This window comes from Haemaphysalis longicornis, unplaced genomic scaffold, assembly GCF_048455015.1.
Source record: "Haemaphysalis longicornis isolate Haplotype H1 unplaced genomic scaffold, Haemaphysalis longicornis Haplotype H1 scaffold_6, whole genome shotgun sequence".
In the NCBI taxonomy this organism is placed as follows: Eukaryota; Metazoa; Arthropoda; class Arachnida; order Ixodida; family Ixodidae; genus Haemaphysalis; species Haemaphysalis longicornis.
In genome coordinates this window covers 210,104,406-210,122,223 of record NW_027526407.1, presented here as the reverse complement: position 1 = coordinate 210,122,223, position 17,818 = coordinate 210,104,406, and the positions used below count along the sequence as shown (strand labels likewise).

Below are 17,818 nucleotides of genomic sequence, written 5' to 3'. Positions count from 1 at the left end.
CATTGACCCGACGAGGGCGCGTTGAGTTGAAATGAACAGGTTTTTTGGACTCCACGCGCTCATGTATAAGCGGACGCGGTGAGTCGAAAAGCCGTCTGGGCGAGTCCGTTCGACTCGCAGGCAGGGGCTGGGTTGACGCGCACGTCGGGCTGAATCGGCGGGCCGTGAGGAGCTGAATAGGTAGCTTCTTCTCCGGCAATCCCCCGGCCCCCTCGCCTCGACTCTTCCAATGGAGCTCATATATACGCGTGAGAAGTCGAGGTAGCTGAACCCGCCAGTCGACTCGCCCCTCCCTCGTCGGGTCCATGTATCCGGGGCTATTGTCGCACGTGCGAGTACAGTTATCCGCTATTTCGCGAGACTGATATCCTCTACAGGCACAATGACTAGAGAGTTGCTAGAATCTTTCTATATCAGAAAATGGGGGAGCGATTGCATCAGCGAATCGTCGGTTGTCGCCAATGTGAAAGAATGCGTTTTTCTGAGCGGTCGTTGAGATAAGGTGTCACAGTGGCAAGAAGGGTGCGTTGTCAACTGTCGAGTGTTTCAGCAGTGTTAACATGTTATTGGCTTGTGTGGGCACAGGGAGATTAGCCCTGGTATTCTGAGTCCTTCCTCCACTTGAGCCTCCAGTGGAGGGGATCCTTGAAATCGATTTGCCCATGCATTAGCATTGCGGAATCCTCTCCTCAGCCAAGTGGAGGAAGCAAATGGAGTGGAGGAGGGACTCGGAATACGGCCCTAGGACGAGTGGTGGTGGTAAAAACTTTATTTATCCAAAGCTGTATAGAAAGAGGCACCGGCTGCGAGCAGCGGCACGAGACGAGTTGAAAGTCAGCGCTTGTCCTGTTCACTTCTTTCTTCTGTCCTTCCCCCCAAGATGCTTTGGTTTATTACTGAACGTCCTTGCCTAGTGACACGTCACGGGTGTCGAGGCTACTCATTTGGTCGCTGAATGAGTTCCCGAACCTCAGTTAGCCGATAAATGCCACTCGCCTTAATAAAAAAAATGTCATTCGGTATTCTCGTGTAGCGCCGAACTAATGGCATTTACAGCAAATGACATTTGCTCTAAATCTATATATTTACCGCGTGACAGGGGTGCCCGGCACAGCACTCTTCCGCCCCTCCGTACTCCCCGCGGTTTCCGGAGGGTCGTGTGAAAGCACACATTTTCACGAAGGCTGGCTGATTCTTTCTTGAATTTTCATTAAGCCTCCTTAGGCCTCGTAGTCATTTTAAATTTGGTTGTGAGTGCGTCCTGCTCTGCTTTTTGTACCCCTCGGGCCCAGGAAATTTCCATCCATCCATTTCAGCAGTTGAGTGGCAAGACACAATTTTGGGGAAAAAACGCTGGACTTAGAGAGAGCTTCTTGCTTAGCTTTATTCAGCCACCGTGGTGACCAGGAAACGCAATTCCGGAAGGAGAGAATAATGTGGATGCACAAAGGCTTACGCAGCTCTCGCTTCAAAACAGAAATGACCCACGTCGGCAGTGCCGCCCTTGTTGCCTAGGTGCCATCAATTTCTCAACTGTCCCTTTGTTGCACTTTGTGCCGCCTTTGTTGAACCCGGGTGCCTCAATTGTCAAATTACCTGTCGTCGCCTCTTTTCTGGCATCTTTCAGCTTGGAATTATACTTCAAGGATATCTACGGAAAACGCCATTAAGTAATACTGAAATCATTCTGAAAATATTGCCAGTTAGGTATAGTAGAGACAAGTTAAGTAGAGAAAACTCATTTTTTTCTTGCACATTTTCGTTGTTATTTGTTTGTTACCACACTGGGCACGTCAGTGCCACACGGTGTAGCAAACGATAATGCCAGGAGGGTGCGAACTGTGCCTCTTTATTTCCTCAAACTTGTCCGAGACGAGAGATTCATTAACAGGTGTGTTGACTGAAGTATGTACAGACAAACCCAAAAAGACCGAGGGACTTCAAATTTACAGCCTTTATGCACCAAGTGGCCGTTCGTGCAGTGTTGATGTGAGTGCCGTGGTTCCTCGTCCGGTGCCGTCGTGTCCGCCAGCTCAGTCCTCGTCCGCGGGCTTGACGACCTTGCAGTAGGACATGAGCTCGCTCAGCGAGCAGCTCTTGTGGCAGCACTCCTCGATGATGCCTCGCGTCTGGCGGCCGAAGCGCGGCGACGGCCGCAGCAGCTGCAGCGCGGTCTTGGCGTCCAGGAAGCCGAGCTTGGGGTTGCCGGCCGGCTCCAGTAGGGACACCCACGCGGGCACTGCACCGGGACGAGGCGCGTTTTAAGCGAAGCTTATTACTGCACGTACAAACCCAGGAAACACGTGGTAACATCCCTATGACTTTCAAGCTCAGCCAAGGTCAGGCAAGTGCCTTGTGCGGTTTCGCGGCGCTGACGGAAGCGCCCCCGGCCGAACCAATTGGCGGTGCCGACGGAGGCGTCTCGTTTGTCCGCCAGCACTTTGTGCGGTACGAGTTAGGGACAGCGTGCAATAGAAACTTTGCTTTGCGCCGACGTGTGGGATTTGAGCAATTGGTGCAACATCCCGACAAAGAATTCTATTGCGTAAACTTATTTCCTTCAAGCCCTTTCGTGCAATTCGAGAATTTTAATTAATGTAGTGGCTGTGAGCGGGACAGGACTTTAAAGGAGCTCTTGTGTCCAAAGTATCTGTGTGCTGCGTTTGAAAGGCCATGCATACAACAGACAACTTGGTATGAATAAAAGAAATAGTTTTGGTACATCACTCGGCTCTATTTCAGCCACGAAAGACTTTTTTCAAATTTAACATCCGCAAGAAATAAAAAAAAACTACATTAAAAACTTGCGCTGCACAGAGAGACGCTATGGAGGGAATCGTAAAACAGTTATCACTGTGTTAATTGCACTGTAGCGTCAATTGATACGATAAATAGAACTACAGGCACCACTACAATCGCTCAGTCACGTTTCTTGGCGGTGGTTTAGATCAGCGGCAACCAATAGCAGAAAGTAGATCATCTAACGACAAAAGGACCCTGCAAGCAAACGCCTGTTGAGTCACCAATTGAGAAAGTGACGAAGAGTACGAAGCTAGACTGCGCGGGACCAACTTTCTCCGCAGTAAGAAGACTACCTCCTGGTCGTGCCGGAAATTAAACCATGGTGCTTACGGTGGAGGTGTAAAGAAAAGGGCTTCTGAAGCGACACGTAAACAAATGACAACCACGAGTTCAGGCTTAAAAATGTTGCCACAGGTGCTTCATGGTTCGCACCTACCCTTGTGCCACATTCGCGATTCTTGCGGCGACATGTTCTTTGAGCCGGCGTACACTTTACACAACCAGGCGTCACATTCAATAACTGACTGTAAAGAAGCTTTCACACCTGAAGATGCATGCGAATAATAAAGGAAACCCAAAAAACAACAAGGCTCCATTCAGAGAATAAGCTTCGTAACGGCGTTTCAGAACAAATCTCCTCCCGGTTCCCGTTTTGCAGGCGGATCGGCCATAAAGCTTACTGTAAACCTAAAACGAGTTGTTACAGCATAACTCATGTCAGAGGTGGGAGAAAAATTGGTCACTCTTAAACTTAGTTATCACACGCGAAAGTTTTGTTTGACTTGTTTCGGCAAGAACTGTGCCCAATGCAGCCGTTAAACCTTTGCCTAGTCACGTGGTACCGCTGCGGCGAGGCTTCAAGCGAGCGCAGCCGCGATGGCTCTGTGCTACGATTACGTAGCGTGACGTCGCAACTGCCGCACTTGCGCTCCCACGGCCCAAGATGATCGCGAAGCGATGAGTGACCTAACAAGACATGGCGTCGTAGAGCTTTTTCTCCAGCAAATGGTAATGGCCTCTGTTCCATCTCAAGTAGTGACTGCTCGGAAATTTTCGTTTCTTGCCGTCTCACTTCCCCAATCACTTTGTGCAAGGTGCAGATCACGCGAACAAACAAGCAAACAAAAAATCCGACGCCCTTCGCGCGGCTTCCGGTGGAGAGGGAGGTGCTCACGGTTGGTGCGGCTGCTGCCAGAGTGTCTCTTCTGCGTGGGGTCGAAGATTTCGCCGTTGCACAGCGAATCCAGCGCATCGACCAGGTACGGGCCGCACAGCCGGGCGCGCTTCTTCTCCACCGCCGACGCCGACGTAAATGAGGCGCACAGAAGCGCGCACACGGCGGCGGCCACGACGACGCTGCTGCTGCTGCTGGGGGACGACGCCATCTGCGAACGCCGCCCAGAAGGGAGACAGACGAGCTGCTTCTGGGGGAGAAGGAGTTGGCCAAGCCTCGCTCGCCTTCCGCTCGGCCGGGAGGGAGTGGGGAAGGCCGAGAGGGGGATGCGAATCAGTAATGTCTTTGCATGGAACCTCCGAAACGAAGGCCCCCAAAGGGTCCCAGTCCAGGCAGTGTTCGGCGTCAAGGCCAGTAAGGCACGACCACACAAGATGCAGGAGTATGCAGCGCGAACAGTCAAGGATTCGCAATAACGCAAAGTAAATAGGCACGCTGCATTTCGACACGATTTGGTAATGTAACACAAGGACGACATTTTAGAAGAGAAGCTGAGGACAGATTCAAGTTTAGGGGTGTTCTATCTGGAGCAGGATGCGGGGAGTTACTGAGCGGGATTTGACGGCGAGTGAGTTGTAGGTATGGGTGGTTCAGCTATAGGGGGCTCTCTCCCTGCACAAGGTGATTGGCGCGCGCCAAGATTCGGGCCTGTTAATCGGGCCTGTTTTAACACCTCAGGGGGCCCGAGGTATTCAAAAAAGTATGCACGACCTACGAAGCATTCAACGGTGAGTGTGCGAGAGGAAATGTCGCTATTCTCTTTCATTCTTACAATTTGTACGCTCTTTACATTGCCGGAGTTTTGAGAGAGACGTGAGTCCGGATAAACAGACACGGATATCAGGAATTGGAAGGATGCCAAGATTACAAATATCGGAAGGGCCACCGGAACATGCTGAAAAACGGCCTGGACTCTGACGGCCTCACGATACTTCCCTTTCGTTTGCGTAGCTACATCAACCTCAGCATTTTCTCCGCACCACTGAGCTGATCAACCAGGAAGAAATGTGCGGGAGTGAAAAAATAATTTCGGGAAGCCAGTGGGAGTTTGATTTGCCCTCGGGATTACCACCTCATTACAGAGACAGTCGCCACAGCATCCCAAAGTCTCAGTGATAGTACATGAACTCCAGATGGCATTCTGCGTCTATAACCATACACACGAAAAAAGACCGCGCAAAAGCAGTCATACTTACGCGAAAGGCCGACCTCTCAAGTTGGGCGACCTGTCAAGAATGCCGCAGAGATGTCCGTGCCCTTCCCCGTGACCTGCTTGAAAAGCAGTCCCCAGCTGCGTGACCCTGCCCCTTCCGAGTACACAGTGGTCCAAGGCACTGCTCATTCTCAAATGCCAGGTGTCGGGATATTTGCACGTGGATTACGTCCCGATGTCAGTGTTTCACCCGATCGACACTGCATCCGAATGTTTATGTCGTTTGCTGCAAGGACTTTTTTGGCGTTTTAAATCGAGCACACGTTCTCAGTATCGTTACCGGCTATTATTGCATTCACGCTTCGTCTTTTCCCAAATTTTCTGGGTATATTAACACCTCCCCATCTTCTTAAGCACGCGACCATCGCTTTTGGACGGGTCCGGTCGAGCCTGGCGCTGGCCGAGTAAAGTGTTCTGCGCGAGCCTTTAAACATGTGTACACATGTCTTCCTCAAATACAGGCAATTATCAGTTATGGACGCATATGTTCTTACTATTGCTGTGAATTGAAAGCGGAAAAGAAACCAAATAAATATCTGAAAACACTTTCAGGTCGCAAGTACTGACTGCAACAGTGAAAATAGAGTAAACCCTTTAGTCATGACAGCTGAAGGCCGTCACAACTCCTCGGGGTGTGGGTGGACACAACAGTCAGTAACGTGTGAATATGTGAATGTGCACAACTGTCAGTAACGTGTCAGTGCGAGATCCATGCGTACGTGGAGATGCCAGCGCGTACGTCGCTCGACTGTAATGCTTGATGCCTTTCATGAAACTAATGTGTTGTTCACATACTGATTATCATACTAAATGCACCAGAGCTAGTGACGTCGTCACTGGCCGCATAGTGCTTTTATTAGAACGGCACATTCCCTTCATTGGATTCTTCGTTCTTTTCTTTCGGTTATCTTCGCGGGTTTAGCTTAGGAAGACTTGCGTCTTGGGAGAAGGTCCCCGAGTCGTGTATAGATGTTGGCGTGTCCTTTTCCTCCGCCCCTTCCCGTCGTCCCCTGCGGCGCCTCCTAGGGGCAGTAGCTCTGGGCCTCGGGTATGCTGCACGCCTTGTAGCAGCACTCGAACACGATGCCGCCCTGGTAGTCGCGCTTCCCCAGCAGCTGGCTGGCCGCCTCGGGCCGCAGGAAGCCCGCTGTCACCGGCTGCTTGTGGCCGTCGGCGAAAAAGTGCTGCCCTGTGTGGAAGCAGGCAAGGGGACACTGTCTAGAAACACCGTTTGAATAGCTCCTCCATAATTCCACTCGCAATGGGCGCTCCGTGGTCGGACCTCATTGGATGTGCGCAAAGCTCTGACGCGAACCTGCAGAACACAGGTCGCGATTACACATTGCAAATGGCCAAACGCATCCGTGCGCACCGAGTTCTTCAACATAATCACCATCTTTATTATCGTGTCACCACATTCATTCGGAGTAGCGATCTCGGCATATTAGCTCGGCTAACATCGCCAGACTCAAGTTAAGTTTGTTCTCTCTCTCTCTCCTTCATAATTTTGGCACGAAGCGACCACGAGGGCTATAAACTAGGTAAAGGATATGGCAGGTTCGGTGGGATTGAGGACTGCCAATGGCACTGCGAACGGATTCGTGGGCATTGCTTAAGCCCGAGTCTTGAAACGAGCGCATTCACAGCACAGAACTTTATAACGAAAATGTGAGCGAGGATTACAGCAAGGTAACGCTACTCTGACTTGGCCCGCAAGAGCACAATATGAACTGCAAAAGGGTGGTGAGCTGGGCAAATTGTTACGGTGGCATCTTGGTATCAGCGCTCCTAAGCGCCACCACTACAGAAGCATTTCCACAAACAGTAGTATTCCTCCCTCATACATTCGTGTTCATTGAAAGAAAAGGTAAAAATATAGGCGTTACTAAATTATCTGAGTTCAACAAACACGTTATGAACACATTACAAAAACTGTTGACATGCAGTAGCGCGGAGTTGGAAGTCGCTGCGTGGGTACAGAACACGTTTGGGCATCGCGTTAGCGGTGCTTCGCTCTCGTCCTACAATTACCAGGCTGCCACGTCAGCCTCGATTAAAAAAGAACACACTGCATTCTCTTTTCTGCAACACGTATGAGATAGCTACGCATCTTTGTTGGCTGGAGTGAAGGGGCCAAGAAGACAAAATACTTGTTCGGCACATTCAAAACACTGCTGTGTCCCGACAACAATGCTACCAACTCTATCGCTAATTTCCAACCAATAGTCGAAATATTAAAGAGAGCACATGGCGACCCGAAGGCCCCTTTCTGGCGATTTCTCTATGACGTCACAATGCCCTGCTTTTGCGATTGGCGGCGGCCGATCTAAGCCACCGAAAAAAAAAAAAACACGTCACTCGAGTGCTACACGTAGCGCTAACACACTGATAAGCGGGTTTTCATTGCTGGCCCACATTACGTCCTTCCTGCTCACTGTGCGCGCCAGTCGCGCGAACTACGAAATTTCTCGCTTTTTCTTTTCCGGTCCATAGAAACGTCTTTCGCGGTTGTGATGGATCTGAGTGAGTGACCGAAGGCTAGTTCTTCGAAAAGGGACAAAGCCTCCACGGCTCCTTTAAGCGCTCCGGCGTGCATCCTATTCGGGCCTGTTCGATGAGGCACATACCGAGCAGTCCCCTTTTGGGCCTGGTTGCCTCGTAGGGATCGTAGATGAGGCCGTCGCACACAATGTCCATGAACTCGAGCAGCGCGCTGCCGCACCTCCGCACGGTGGACTGGTCGGCGGTCGAAGACGCGGTGCCAGCCAAAGCGGTCGCGACGAGGAGCAGCGTCGCCATGACTGGCAGCGACGCCAGGCGGCGGCGAACGGCGACGGCGGCCATAGTGGTGGTGCCCTGCGCGGACCAGCAGCGTAAGCCCGTGTGAATGGGGCCCGCACAGCACGGGCCTCCTCTCACTCGCCGATCGCGTGCAGGCGGACACTTACCCTGCGGTGCGCCGGCATTGGCCAAAAAGTCAGCAGAGCCGTGAAAGTGTGTGTAAAATAGCCCCGGAAGCTGGAATGCTGCGTGGCAGCGGCGTACGCGGGAGGATTCAAATTCGCAATGGGGCTGGACCACGGAAAGGGAGAGGGAGAACATTTAGGGACAAAAAATTAAGTAAAACAACAATAATAGGTGAAAGCGAAACAAAAGCCAAAACAGGGGCTCAAGATGAAGTGTCAAATATAAAGAACTTCGGGACGCCGCAGGCGTACACTAGAAGACCTGCTGGAGTTTTTTTTTTTTATTTCTTTTTCCGCAGAACCACTGCAAAGCGGCTGATTGTCGTGGTAAAACCACACATCGCTAGCTTAGTTTATAGCTAGCGAACAAAAATAATTACCAGTATATAGTCCTAACGGATGATGGGGAAAGTTGATGGCTTCGAACATTTTACTCGCACTAATGGTCGAAAATTTCGGGAATGGTGGCGAGCCCCCTCATGCACGCCCCTGCGTACACCCGTGCCTAGTCACGTGCGCGCTTCTCCCGGATTTAAATGCGCTGACCGGAAACCCCAGCGGCAAGCCTGGCGGCTGCTACAGGTTAGGGGTTCAGTTCAAGCCGGTCCGCGTTGTTCCGCGCACACGAAGCATGTGTGCCCGCCACTAAAACCGTCACGTGGCCACACTGCTGCATATCATCTGGGAAACCTCATTTTGGACACGCTTTTCTTTGGAGCACGCCTCCCTCCTCCTTCCCCCCCCCCCCCCCCCCTAAAAAAATCAAAACGTTCAGGAATCGTTATACCGTCCCCCGCAGGGATTCCACCCTGAAGGGTACCCCGTAGACTCAAAGGTCTCGCCTCTTGAGGACTCCTTACATCCGCTAAAGAACGGAAACTAAATGTGCAGTGTGTGCATCCCGCCGGCGAGACAGGGATCGACGTCGCGCCGACTCTGTGCAGTGGTCGATTACATGGAGTTTATGCGATTAGAATGCGCCGGGGTTTTTCCGGAGCGCGCAGGCGGAGCCTTCCTCCGCAGTGAAACCTCTGGGAACAAACAGCTTTACAGCTCTTCCGTTCACTTTACAGGCCGTTCAGAACCTGCAGCAGGAACAGCGGTGCGGTGGCAGAGAAACCCGTGTCCTGCGGAGCGCCCGAGGACCCGTGAGCAGCGCCGTTGAGGGCCGTGCCGAACAAGGGAAAAGCTTTACCTCCGTCTGCTTTGTTCGCCCCACAGTGCGCAAACACACATCTGGGGAAAGAAACCCGAAGCACTATAGGCCTGCAAGTGCGGGGACAACTCAACTGGCACTTTAGCAACCTGCGAACGTGTTGTCATGTGTTGCGCAACAACCAGGCGGTAGTCTGCGCACAGAAATCCTTGCCATCTTAGCTTGAAGATCGCCCACAACCACAAAGAAACCTCCCTTGTAACTCCCCAACACGATCAAATAAACACAGGAGGGGAGATTTCTTGAGCTGCTCGGAAGCTACTCAATGGACTGCACGCGTGCGTGCGCCCGGCGAAAGACATCTCGTACTTGCTTCTGTGCTCATCGGCACGGAAAGATGTGGCACGTACAGTTTTTTACAAGATGTCGAATTTTTTACATGTGCACGAAAAAACTTACAGATCACATTGGGGTCCCGTTTAGAATTAGTCAGGCACCGAGTTGTACAACCGCTATAGTTGAAAACGCTTAACTGTGCTGATCTTAAAGGAGCCATGAAGAGAAAACACAAGTTTGGTTCATTCGAAAGATTGCCTCGTTAGAACCATAACGACACCACTTATAACGCAAACTTCGCTCAAATAAGCTACATAATTAGGAAAAACGGGAATGGTCATGCGACCCACCAGCTCATTTCCCGCAACAGAACCTATGCCGTCACATGGGCTAAGCTCTGCGATTGGCGGAGGCCGGCAAAAGCAAACGCATGTTAGGCAGGGCTTACAGCTTGCATAGCGAGCTAAATGCCCGTGAAACATACTGCACATTCTTTTTATGACAAAGAACGGTGGAGTAAACGGTTGAAGGTCCGAACGAACTCGCAAACGTGTGCGCCAATGCGTACGAAACTAGCGCGCCGGCCGAGCTCGACATCTCGCCGTCGCGCTGACGAATTTTCGGGTTCGAGGCTCTTCGGGGCCAACGAACCGTTCCAGCACGCACAGCCGCGACCTTGCTTCATATCGTAATCCCTTCACAGGAGGTTGGCCGTCATATCGCCAACCAGCAAAGGTAAAAATAGAAACGAGGGGAGTAAGGAACAGCAAGAAGCGACGAGATAGTGCCAGTCGTCGCGTAAGTTTCGAATGGTGTTGGTTTGCTGCTGTCGTTACGAGCTCGTTTCCAGTTTACAACCACTGAAAACTTCAGTTTGTTCAGTTACGGCAGGGACCCTTACGTTAGCTCACTCCTGGAACATGCTGGCGCTCGTTGCCGACTTCGTCAAATCGCTCTGACCTTGGGGAAAAAAATGCCGTAAACACCGCGCATTGACGCTCGTATCTTTCTGGTCGAAGCAGAGAGCTCGCGCGAACGGCTTTCCATACACGACACCGGCCAACTGGCATAAGTGATACTGCTACTGAAATTGAACTATTATTAACCGTAATCAAAATACGGCACATACGTACCAGTCTATATTCGTCCGTCGCGACGGGGCTGACGAGGCCGCGGTGCCGACGGCTGGGCGTTCGTCTGTTGTGGCTATCGCGGAATGGTCGCTTTCCCGTCCACCGCGTATCCCACAACTCTTGCCGCTCGTGCACTTAGAAGCATTGAGCGTTTTTGTGGTGTGAGGTTGTTAAATGCAAGCCCGAGCTCCTCGGCGAGAGTTTTGTTCTCCGGATCAGGCGATTCCATGACTAGGGCTGCGGGTGCACTAGGTTTTACTAGTATTTTTAAAATGGCCGCCGTCTCGATCGACTCCCGCGTGTGGGTGCTATATGGAGTCGACATACTAAGTATCTGTTTCATGGACCGGCTCTATGACGCCATTGTACACGTCACGGAATGTTCAATTTTAGCGGGAGATTTAAAATTTTGGCTTAAATTGCCTTATTTATCAGTGAATAAAGCATCATTTGCTTCCGGGAAAGCGCTTGGGGTACTATGAAACACCTAATCTTTCGAATAAAACAAACTTTTGTTTTCTCTTCATGGCTCCTTTAAGCACTATAACAATCGGTTTTCGGCTGTTTCGAGAAGACCGCCCACACCCCATCGATAGCTGTGAAATGTTCCCACGCTAAACGTCTTATTTCTAAGGCGTAAGCCTTAACTGCCTCATTCTGCGAGAAAACGCTGTTGTTGTAGTTGTTCGCTTAAGAACGTGGCCGCCGTAAAGAGTAAACAAACAAAAACGTCTGAATTGATCCGACTTGAACCCGGATCTGCGTCCCGGTGCTCTACCAACTGGGCTCTCTTATTTTCTCTTTTTCTTCCATGCTATCCAATTCAAATTCATGGAATTGTAAATGCATAAACTATTTACAAATACGAAGACACCATAGAACATTTGTTGTCGTTTTTTTTCGTCAGACGCACACACTTTGGAGGAACGGCCAGGAATCGGGATTTTCTTTTGGTGGGAGTTGTTGTGCCCGCTTCACAAAATTCACACAACTGTGAAGTGGAAACGCAAGAGGTGTACAACAGTGCGTTCCGCGTGGCACCGAAACGGGAATGCACGTGAGTGGAGCAGGCGCACACCGTGGTGCCCACAACCCCGATTCCACGGAAGGTGCGGCGTCTGCTTGCTGACCTAATTCGCGCCCTAAGACGAAACAGGCGGTGTAACCGAAGAGAAGCCGGTCGACGTAATTCACGCAAAAGGACAAAGAAACGAAAGCGAAGAAAGAGAGGCGAATATGATGCTGTAGTGGACGAGTTGTTAATAAGTATCGCCAGGCTTTCGCCCTCAAAGCATAAGTATCCCGAATTTTTTTCTTCTAAATAGTAGCCTCTCACAAGAACGACTAGCTTGCTACGACTTTCACAACGTGAAGAGTTGGTTCTTCGCCCAGTGCGTTATTCGGGAAAGACACGGGCGATTCAGGCCTTCCTGCGATGACGTCACTTCGTCTCCGCAATTCGCCGAAAAAGGTGCACTTGTTGTTCTCATGTTTTGTTTCTTGACGCCCTAAAGGGCCCGCTTCGTCGTCGGACGCGGACGGGTGGCCAATGAGGCGCAGCGGAGGGCGCCGATGCAGACAGAGTGACTCACTCAGAGCGGGAGGGCCACGACGCGGGAACCAGACAGGACTACGCTAAGAAGAGAGCTGGAAAACGGCTGACGTGCATGGCGATTTGCCCGTTCAGACAGCCGTTCGCTGGGAACCGTTCGTTAGCACAGATTGCGGCGCATTGCTGCTCTACGGGGAACAAAAAAGGCTGCCCTGCGAAGTGTACCCAGACCTCAATTAAAACCTCTGCGCTACGTGACACACGAAACCAGACCTGCTTCACATGGTATGGTCAGCTGCAAAAAGGTGCAACCGCCAGTGACAGCAATGGATAAGTACACTCAGAAGGTACAACCGTAAGGAGATGGTGATTCGTGATAAAAATGTAGCTGCGCAACAGGGCTCGCACCACGTACTACCATGTAGAGCAGCAGCTGCCTCTCACGTGCGGGAAGAAGTGCGTGGGACAAGGTGGGCTCCGGGAACATGAGCTGTCGCCGTCACAGTTTTCAAAAGACTGCCGTGAATGCCGTGGGAGTACACGCACGGTGTTTGCGGATGCCATTGTTTTAGCAAGAGACAGGAAGCAGTTAAACAGAGGAATAATAGAAGCGTTGCACGAGGTCGCGGATTCGATTCTCGGCCGCTTTTCTGATGGAAAAAAGCAAAAACGCCCGTATGTACGAGATTTGGGCGCACGTTAAAGATCCCCAGGTGGTCAAAATTAATCCGGAGCCCTCCACTACGGCGCGCCTCATCGCCTGCGTTGCGTCGGCGGGTTAAACCCTACAATCAATCAATAATAGAAGCGTTCCACATTAAAAGGCTCGGGCGGCTGGCCTCGCCTGCCCATGAAGATGTTTCTCTTTAGGCGACGCATGCGTGAGCCAGCCGTCTATTGTGCTTACTCAAAAGGAGTACTCCTATCCAAGCAGAGCGTGCTGCTGAAAAGAAAACCCCGACTGATAACCAAAGCCTTTTAGACCGGAGCCCCCCTCCTTTTTTTTTTTTTTTTTTTTATCAGGAGCTGTTTTCTGTTAGCATACGTGCAGTATTGCGTGAAGCGCCCTGTCAGCTGCTACATATGTACGTTTTTCTTTTTTTCAGTAAAAGATGCAGTTGTGAAACTGCGACAGTTTGTGCCCTCTCGCGGCAAAGTGGAGAGGAGGAGCCGACGAGCGGAGCGCGCGCCGCGGGTGGGGAGGCTGCGCATAGTGATGACGTAAGCTCTGACGTGCAGGTGCTCTCCCAGTTGAGAGAGACGGCGAGAAAGGGCTCCACTGTTTACTCAGCCTTTGAATCTCACTTGCGAAAGTGACCAAAGTTTTTTCCTTCTGGGATCCTTGATTCTCTGATCCTTGTTCTGGGCTGTACTCCGCATCCACATTTAGGTGATCCTGTTGATTGCACCAGTTAAATAAGTACTCGCGCTGCCCACTCAAAACATCGCTGCTCCAAGGACATCGCTGCTCCAACGATAAGGTTCATGCCGCCCAGCGCGGAATCAACGCGCATGCGCACAACCGAAGTGCGGCGACAAAACACCTTTGCTGCGCTGTGCGACCAATTGTAGATCAACTAAGTGCACACATTTTCACGCCGAGGCGCCACACGATCCCTACGATCCCTACACTACGTATGTAAAAATAAAAACAAACATTAACGAATAGGATACGTATCGTCACCCAGCAGTACCACAAAGTCCGAATGCGTTGGCCAAATATTTAAAAAATGAACAGAGACGTATACACAGCCCAGCGAAGCTCTTGAAACACCACCTCCTGGAGTACAACGCAATAGTGAGCCTATATTTTAGGAGACCGCCATTTTGTTTGCTTTGGCAATTGCAAAATACACATTTCTTCGAGAGAAGATTGTTGTATAGACATAAACAATGTTTCTAATGGGGAGGCAACCGAAGACGACAGTAACAAGATTACACAAGTAGAACTAAAACAAGTGCTAGAGCGGGCTAAGAAACTACAAAAGGCCGCACTGAGATACATAACACTCGATGCGTGCGCGCCTTTCAAAGAGCTGGTGAGAACGCATTAGTGGACTTTTCAACAAATGTTAGATCAGGGCGCTGGAGCTTTCACATAAAAAACCGTCGGTATACCTTACAATTTCATAGCTGCCGACATAACCTCCATCTTCATAGTACTCACTGTAACTTAGCTAACTCCTACGAAAGCAAGTAAACTCGCTGCTCGCGTTGATGTTTTAGAACAAGTAAGTGACTGAATATGAGGCTGGCTACAGAAAATATCACTTCACAGCGGACCATTCGGTTATGCTGGAAAGCAAAATACATGGTAGTTTTATAGCTAAAATTGCTTGACACAATAGCGAGATTTACAAAAAAATTCTGTCACGTTCCCTGCACGTCCGGAAGTCGTCCGGATTTCTGAAGCACGGGTGTCCAAGCTGGACTAATGAGGCGCGGATCCATACTTAAATGGTACAATTGAAGTTCAGCTTGTTTCCCCTCTGCCGAAGGTTTTCATCCTGCAAAACTGGGTGCCGCAGGGATGCATTCTGAGCTCAGAGCTTTCTGAAATGTTTACTTAACAAAAATGAAAATAATAAGATAATAATAGTGAATACAGTAAAGATGAAACGAGAGCTGGAGTAAAAAAAAGCTTCCCGATAGTAACCTGACCACTAACACTTGAACTGATGACGCACCGTGTACATCTGAGCCACCTGGAAAATCGTAGTGCAATTCCGGGGCTTTAGCAAAGTAAATATTACTGCAAATGACAAAAAATTACCACAATGATCTCACAAAAATGGCAATGCGTCCACCAAACGCCGTAGCTGTTTTATTTTATCAAATACCCGTACCAAAACAGAATTCGAGGGTACCGTATACAATTACAGAAAACATTTCCGCCGGCCGAATCAGAAGGCGTATGGTAGGCTAAAACCAATAATGCTTATTGGTTTTATTCTACACATCACTGCCTCTAAATAACGTGCAACAAAGATTTAAACACAATGTTTGGTTGTGGAATGTTCGAGGTGTGTACAAAAACTTTCTTCAAACGCATCGTTTTCCTCGGCTATGGATAGATGGATAGAAGTTTTACGGTACGTCAAAATAATCATACGGTAATCCACTGCCCTGATATCGGCATGCGTCTATCTAGTTGTGCGCACAGTGCACTTCCCGACAACGGCTGTCTTATAAAAGTAATAATACAATCTCTGTGGAAGAGGAGAATCTCTATTTGAGGCTCAAATGTGCCAAAAATTTGAGCCCTGTCATAAAATACACGCGGAAAAGAGTTATTTTCAAATCATGGCCGTTCTGCCACAATAGGCCTCGTGAAACAAAATCATCGGTAAAAAACGCCAAAAAGTAGGTGTACCACGAAAACGTGGACAAAGCGCTAAAGATAAGCTAAGTACAGCCCTTGAAGCCTCGCCCAATTATATGAATTTAGACTGACGTACTCGGAAGAAAAGCATCTTGCCGAAGAACGTAAAATCGAACATGCAGGGTTGTCCCAGCGGAGTAAACTCACTGAAAATTGTTTGTAACTAGCGCCTGGCCGCGCCCAGCAATATTGTTTCACGCGAAGCGCGTTTCCTTATTTTCGCAGGCCGCATCGACAATCCTGTTTATAAAATTGATTGATTGTGGTGTTTAACGCGCCGACGCAAAGCAGGCGATGAGGCACGCCGTAGTGGAGGGCTCCGGATTAATTTCGACCACCTGGGGATCTTTAACGTGGGCCGAAATCTCGAGCTCACGGGCGTTTTTGCTTCTGTTTATAAAACAAACCTTTGCCCTATAAGGGAAAAGGTGGTCATTACCTTAGACTGTTCTTGTCAGATCGGCAGTGTTCTAGATCTAGTCCGATGTTTTTAAAAGCCAGACCAAAACAGAAAAATGCGTGGAAAGTCAACGTCGTGGCATTCCATTCGCCGCCGCTGTGTGCGCTTCTTTGACGCATGTTTTCTCCTAGTTTATTGCGGACCACCAATTCGCTTCAGTAAACGTTCTTCCTTCAAGAAAATTCGTTCTTCACTGCGTGACAGTTGCAATTCTCAGGGGTCTCGACCCGTGCTACAGCGCCCCTTCCCCCCATGCCGATTGCCCAGCCATGGTGCAGCGTGAGCGGTTCTTAATTGAGACGTGGCCATCCTCCTGCGCAGCTCGCAGTCGATTTACTTGACCAGAGTGACTCATTGTGGTCTGCGGGCTACCCTTTCACCGTGCTGCAGATGATGTGCAAAACCTGCTTCTACGAGCACCCTGTGCACGCCAAATTATTTATTGCACATTTAAACACGTCAACTTATTAGCGACCGTTTTGCCGTGTTCTGTACACCTACAGCCTCGTCCAACCGTGGCGCCAATGCCTGTGCCGAGGATGGCAAGCAAGCATTACAAATATTTAGTTGTCTAAGCCCGATCAACCAGGAAAAGAATGTGAGCCGTGCAAATACGAAGGCATCTTTTGCTGTCCCGATAAGAAGGCTATTTGAGCGCAGGAACCAAGGCTGTGATAGTAAACGTGAGTGCGAGAAGGAAGACAGAATACAGTGGTTTGTTGGTTGTGAAGTAGATTGTAGGTCATTCCATACCCTTCACCGGGCTGAAAAAGTCACACTGTACTGGCAGGTACTTCAACGATATGATTCAAGACCCCCACGATAACCAGTGGAACGACACACTTGGGCCTCACCGCTGCAGTGACAGCAGCTATCGCCGCAGTTAGGTAGGCACAATGGTAAAGTTGTATTGGAGATAGCGAGGCCGCGTAAATATATAAACTTCAGGGTCGCTGTATCAGCTTAGCGTCCTTCCCCATCGCAGATAAAGAGCAGTTTTTGCAGGATCCAGAGTTTTGTCGGGAGAGGTGCTCAACGTTGTCGTTGGCTGTTTTTTTTTAACACGCCTGATGTGCTCATGGAGTTGCCCTAGTGGCATGTGCGTGCTTGTGTTGCCCTCTTCTTCTTTTTTTTTTCTTTAGCCGTAACGTTTCCAGTAAGTATCCGATCAGAAACAAATTCCAGAACAGCTGTGCCGCATTTATTTTGTTCCCTAATTGTAATAGTACCAAGAAAGCACCCGGAGGAGCCGATGTTAGAGGTGTTGTGTCGGCGCCAGCAAACCCACTCGAGTAGCCAAACAAAAACTACCAGCAAAGTTTTCGAAGCCCTGCCGGCACCAACATGCGTCTTTTTCAAGTGCTGAGAGCGCAGTTCTTCGTTGTCCCACCTCCTGCGGTTTGGCCGCTTAAAAGAGTGGTGTAGTTGACGACAATTGTGGCCGCTGTGAGAAAAACTGAGTCGATTTCACTTGCGGTGCGTTCCAATGCGTGTGCCCCTGGCCAGCTGCTGTCGACGGCGGCGCTCACTGTGATGAGCACGCAATGCAGTATGACCGACCGGTGCCGAATGGCGAACACAGCT

At 50.0% G+C, this 17,818-nt stretch overlaps 1 protein-coding gene across 4 annotated transcripts in view; it reads right to left on the bottom strand.

Annotated features, from left to right (window-relative positions):
* Window positions 1-1,828: 1,828 nt before the first annotated feature.
* The window catches only part of LOC144141331 (insulin-like), a 34,407-nt gene continuing 18,417 nt past the window's right edge, over window positions 1,829-17,818 (bottom strand). The window contains exons 1-4 of one of the 4 annotated variants that reach the window (XM_077672908.1): window positions 14,751-14,771; window positions 8,198-8,321; window positions 7,877-8,105; window positions 6,048-6,438 (exon numbers count right to left, since the gene is read on the bottom strand). In XM_077672908.1, coding sequence (XP_077529034.1) covers window positions 6,272-6,438; window positions 7,877-8,105; window positions 8,198-8,215 — 414 coding nt within the window. In that variant the 5' untranslated portion in view covers window positions 8,216-8,321; window positions 14,751-14,771 and the 3' untranslated portion in view covers window positions 6,048-6,271. Of the gene's footprint in view, window positions 2,240-3,976; window positions 4,188-6,047; window positions 6,439-7,876; window positions 8,106-8,197; window positions 8,322-14,750; window positions 14,772-17,818 lie in introns of those variants that run through there. The other 3 variants (XM_077672907.1, XM_077672906.1, XM_077672909.1) reach the window with 3 other exon arrangements.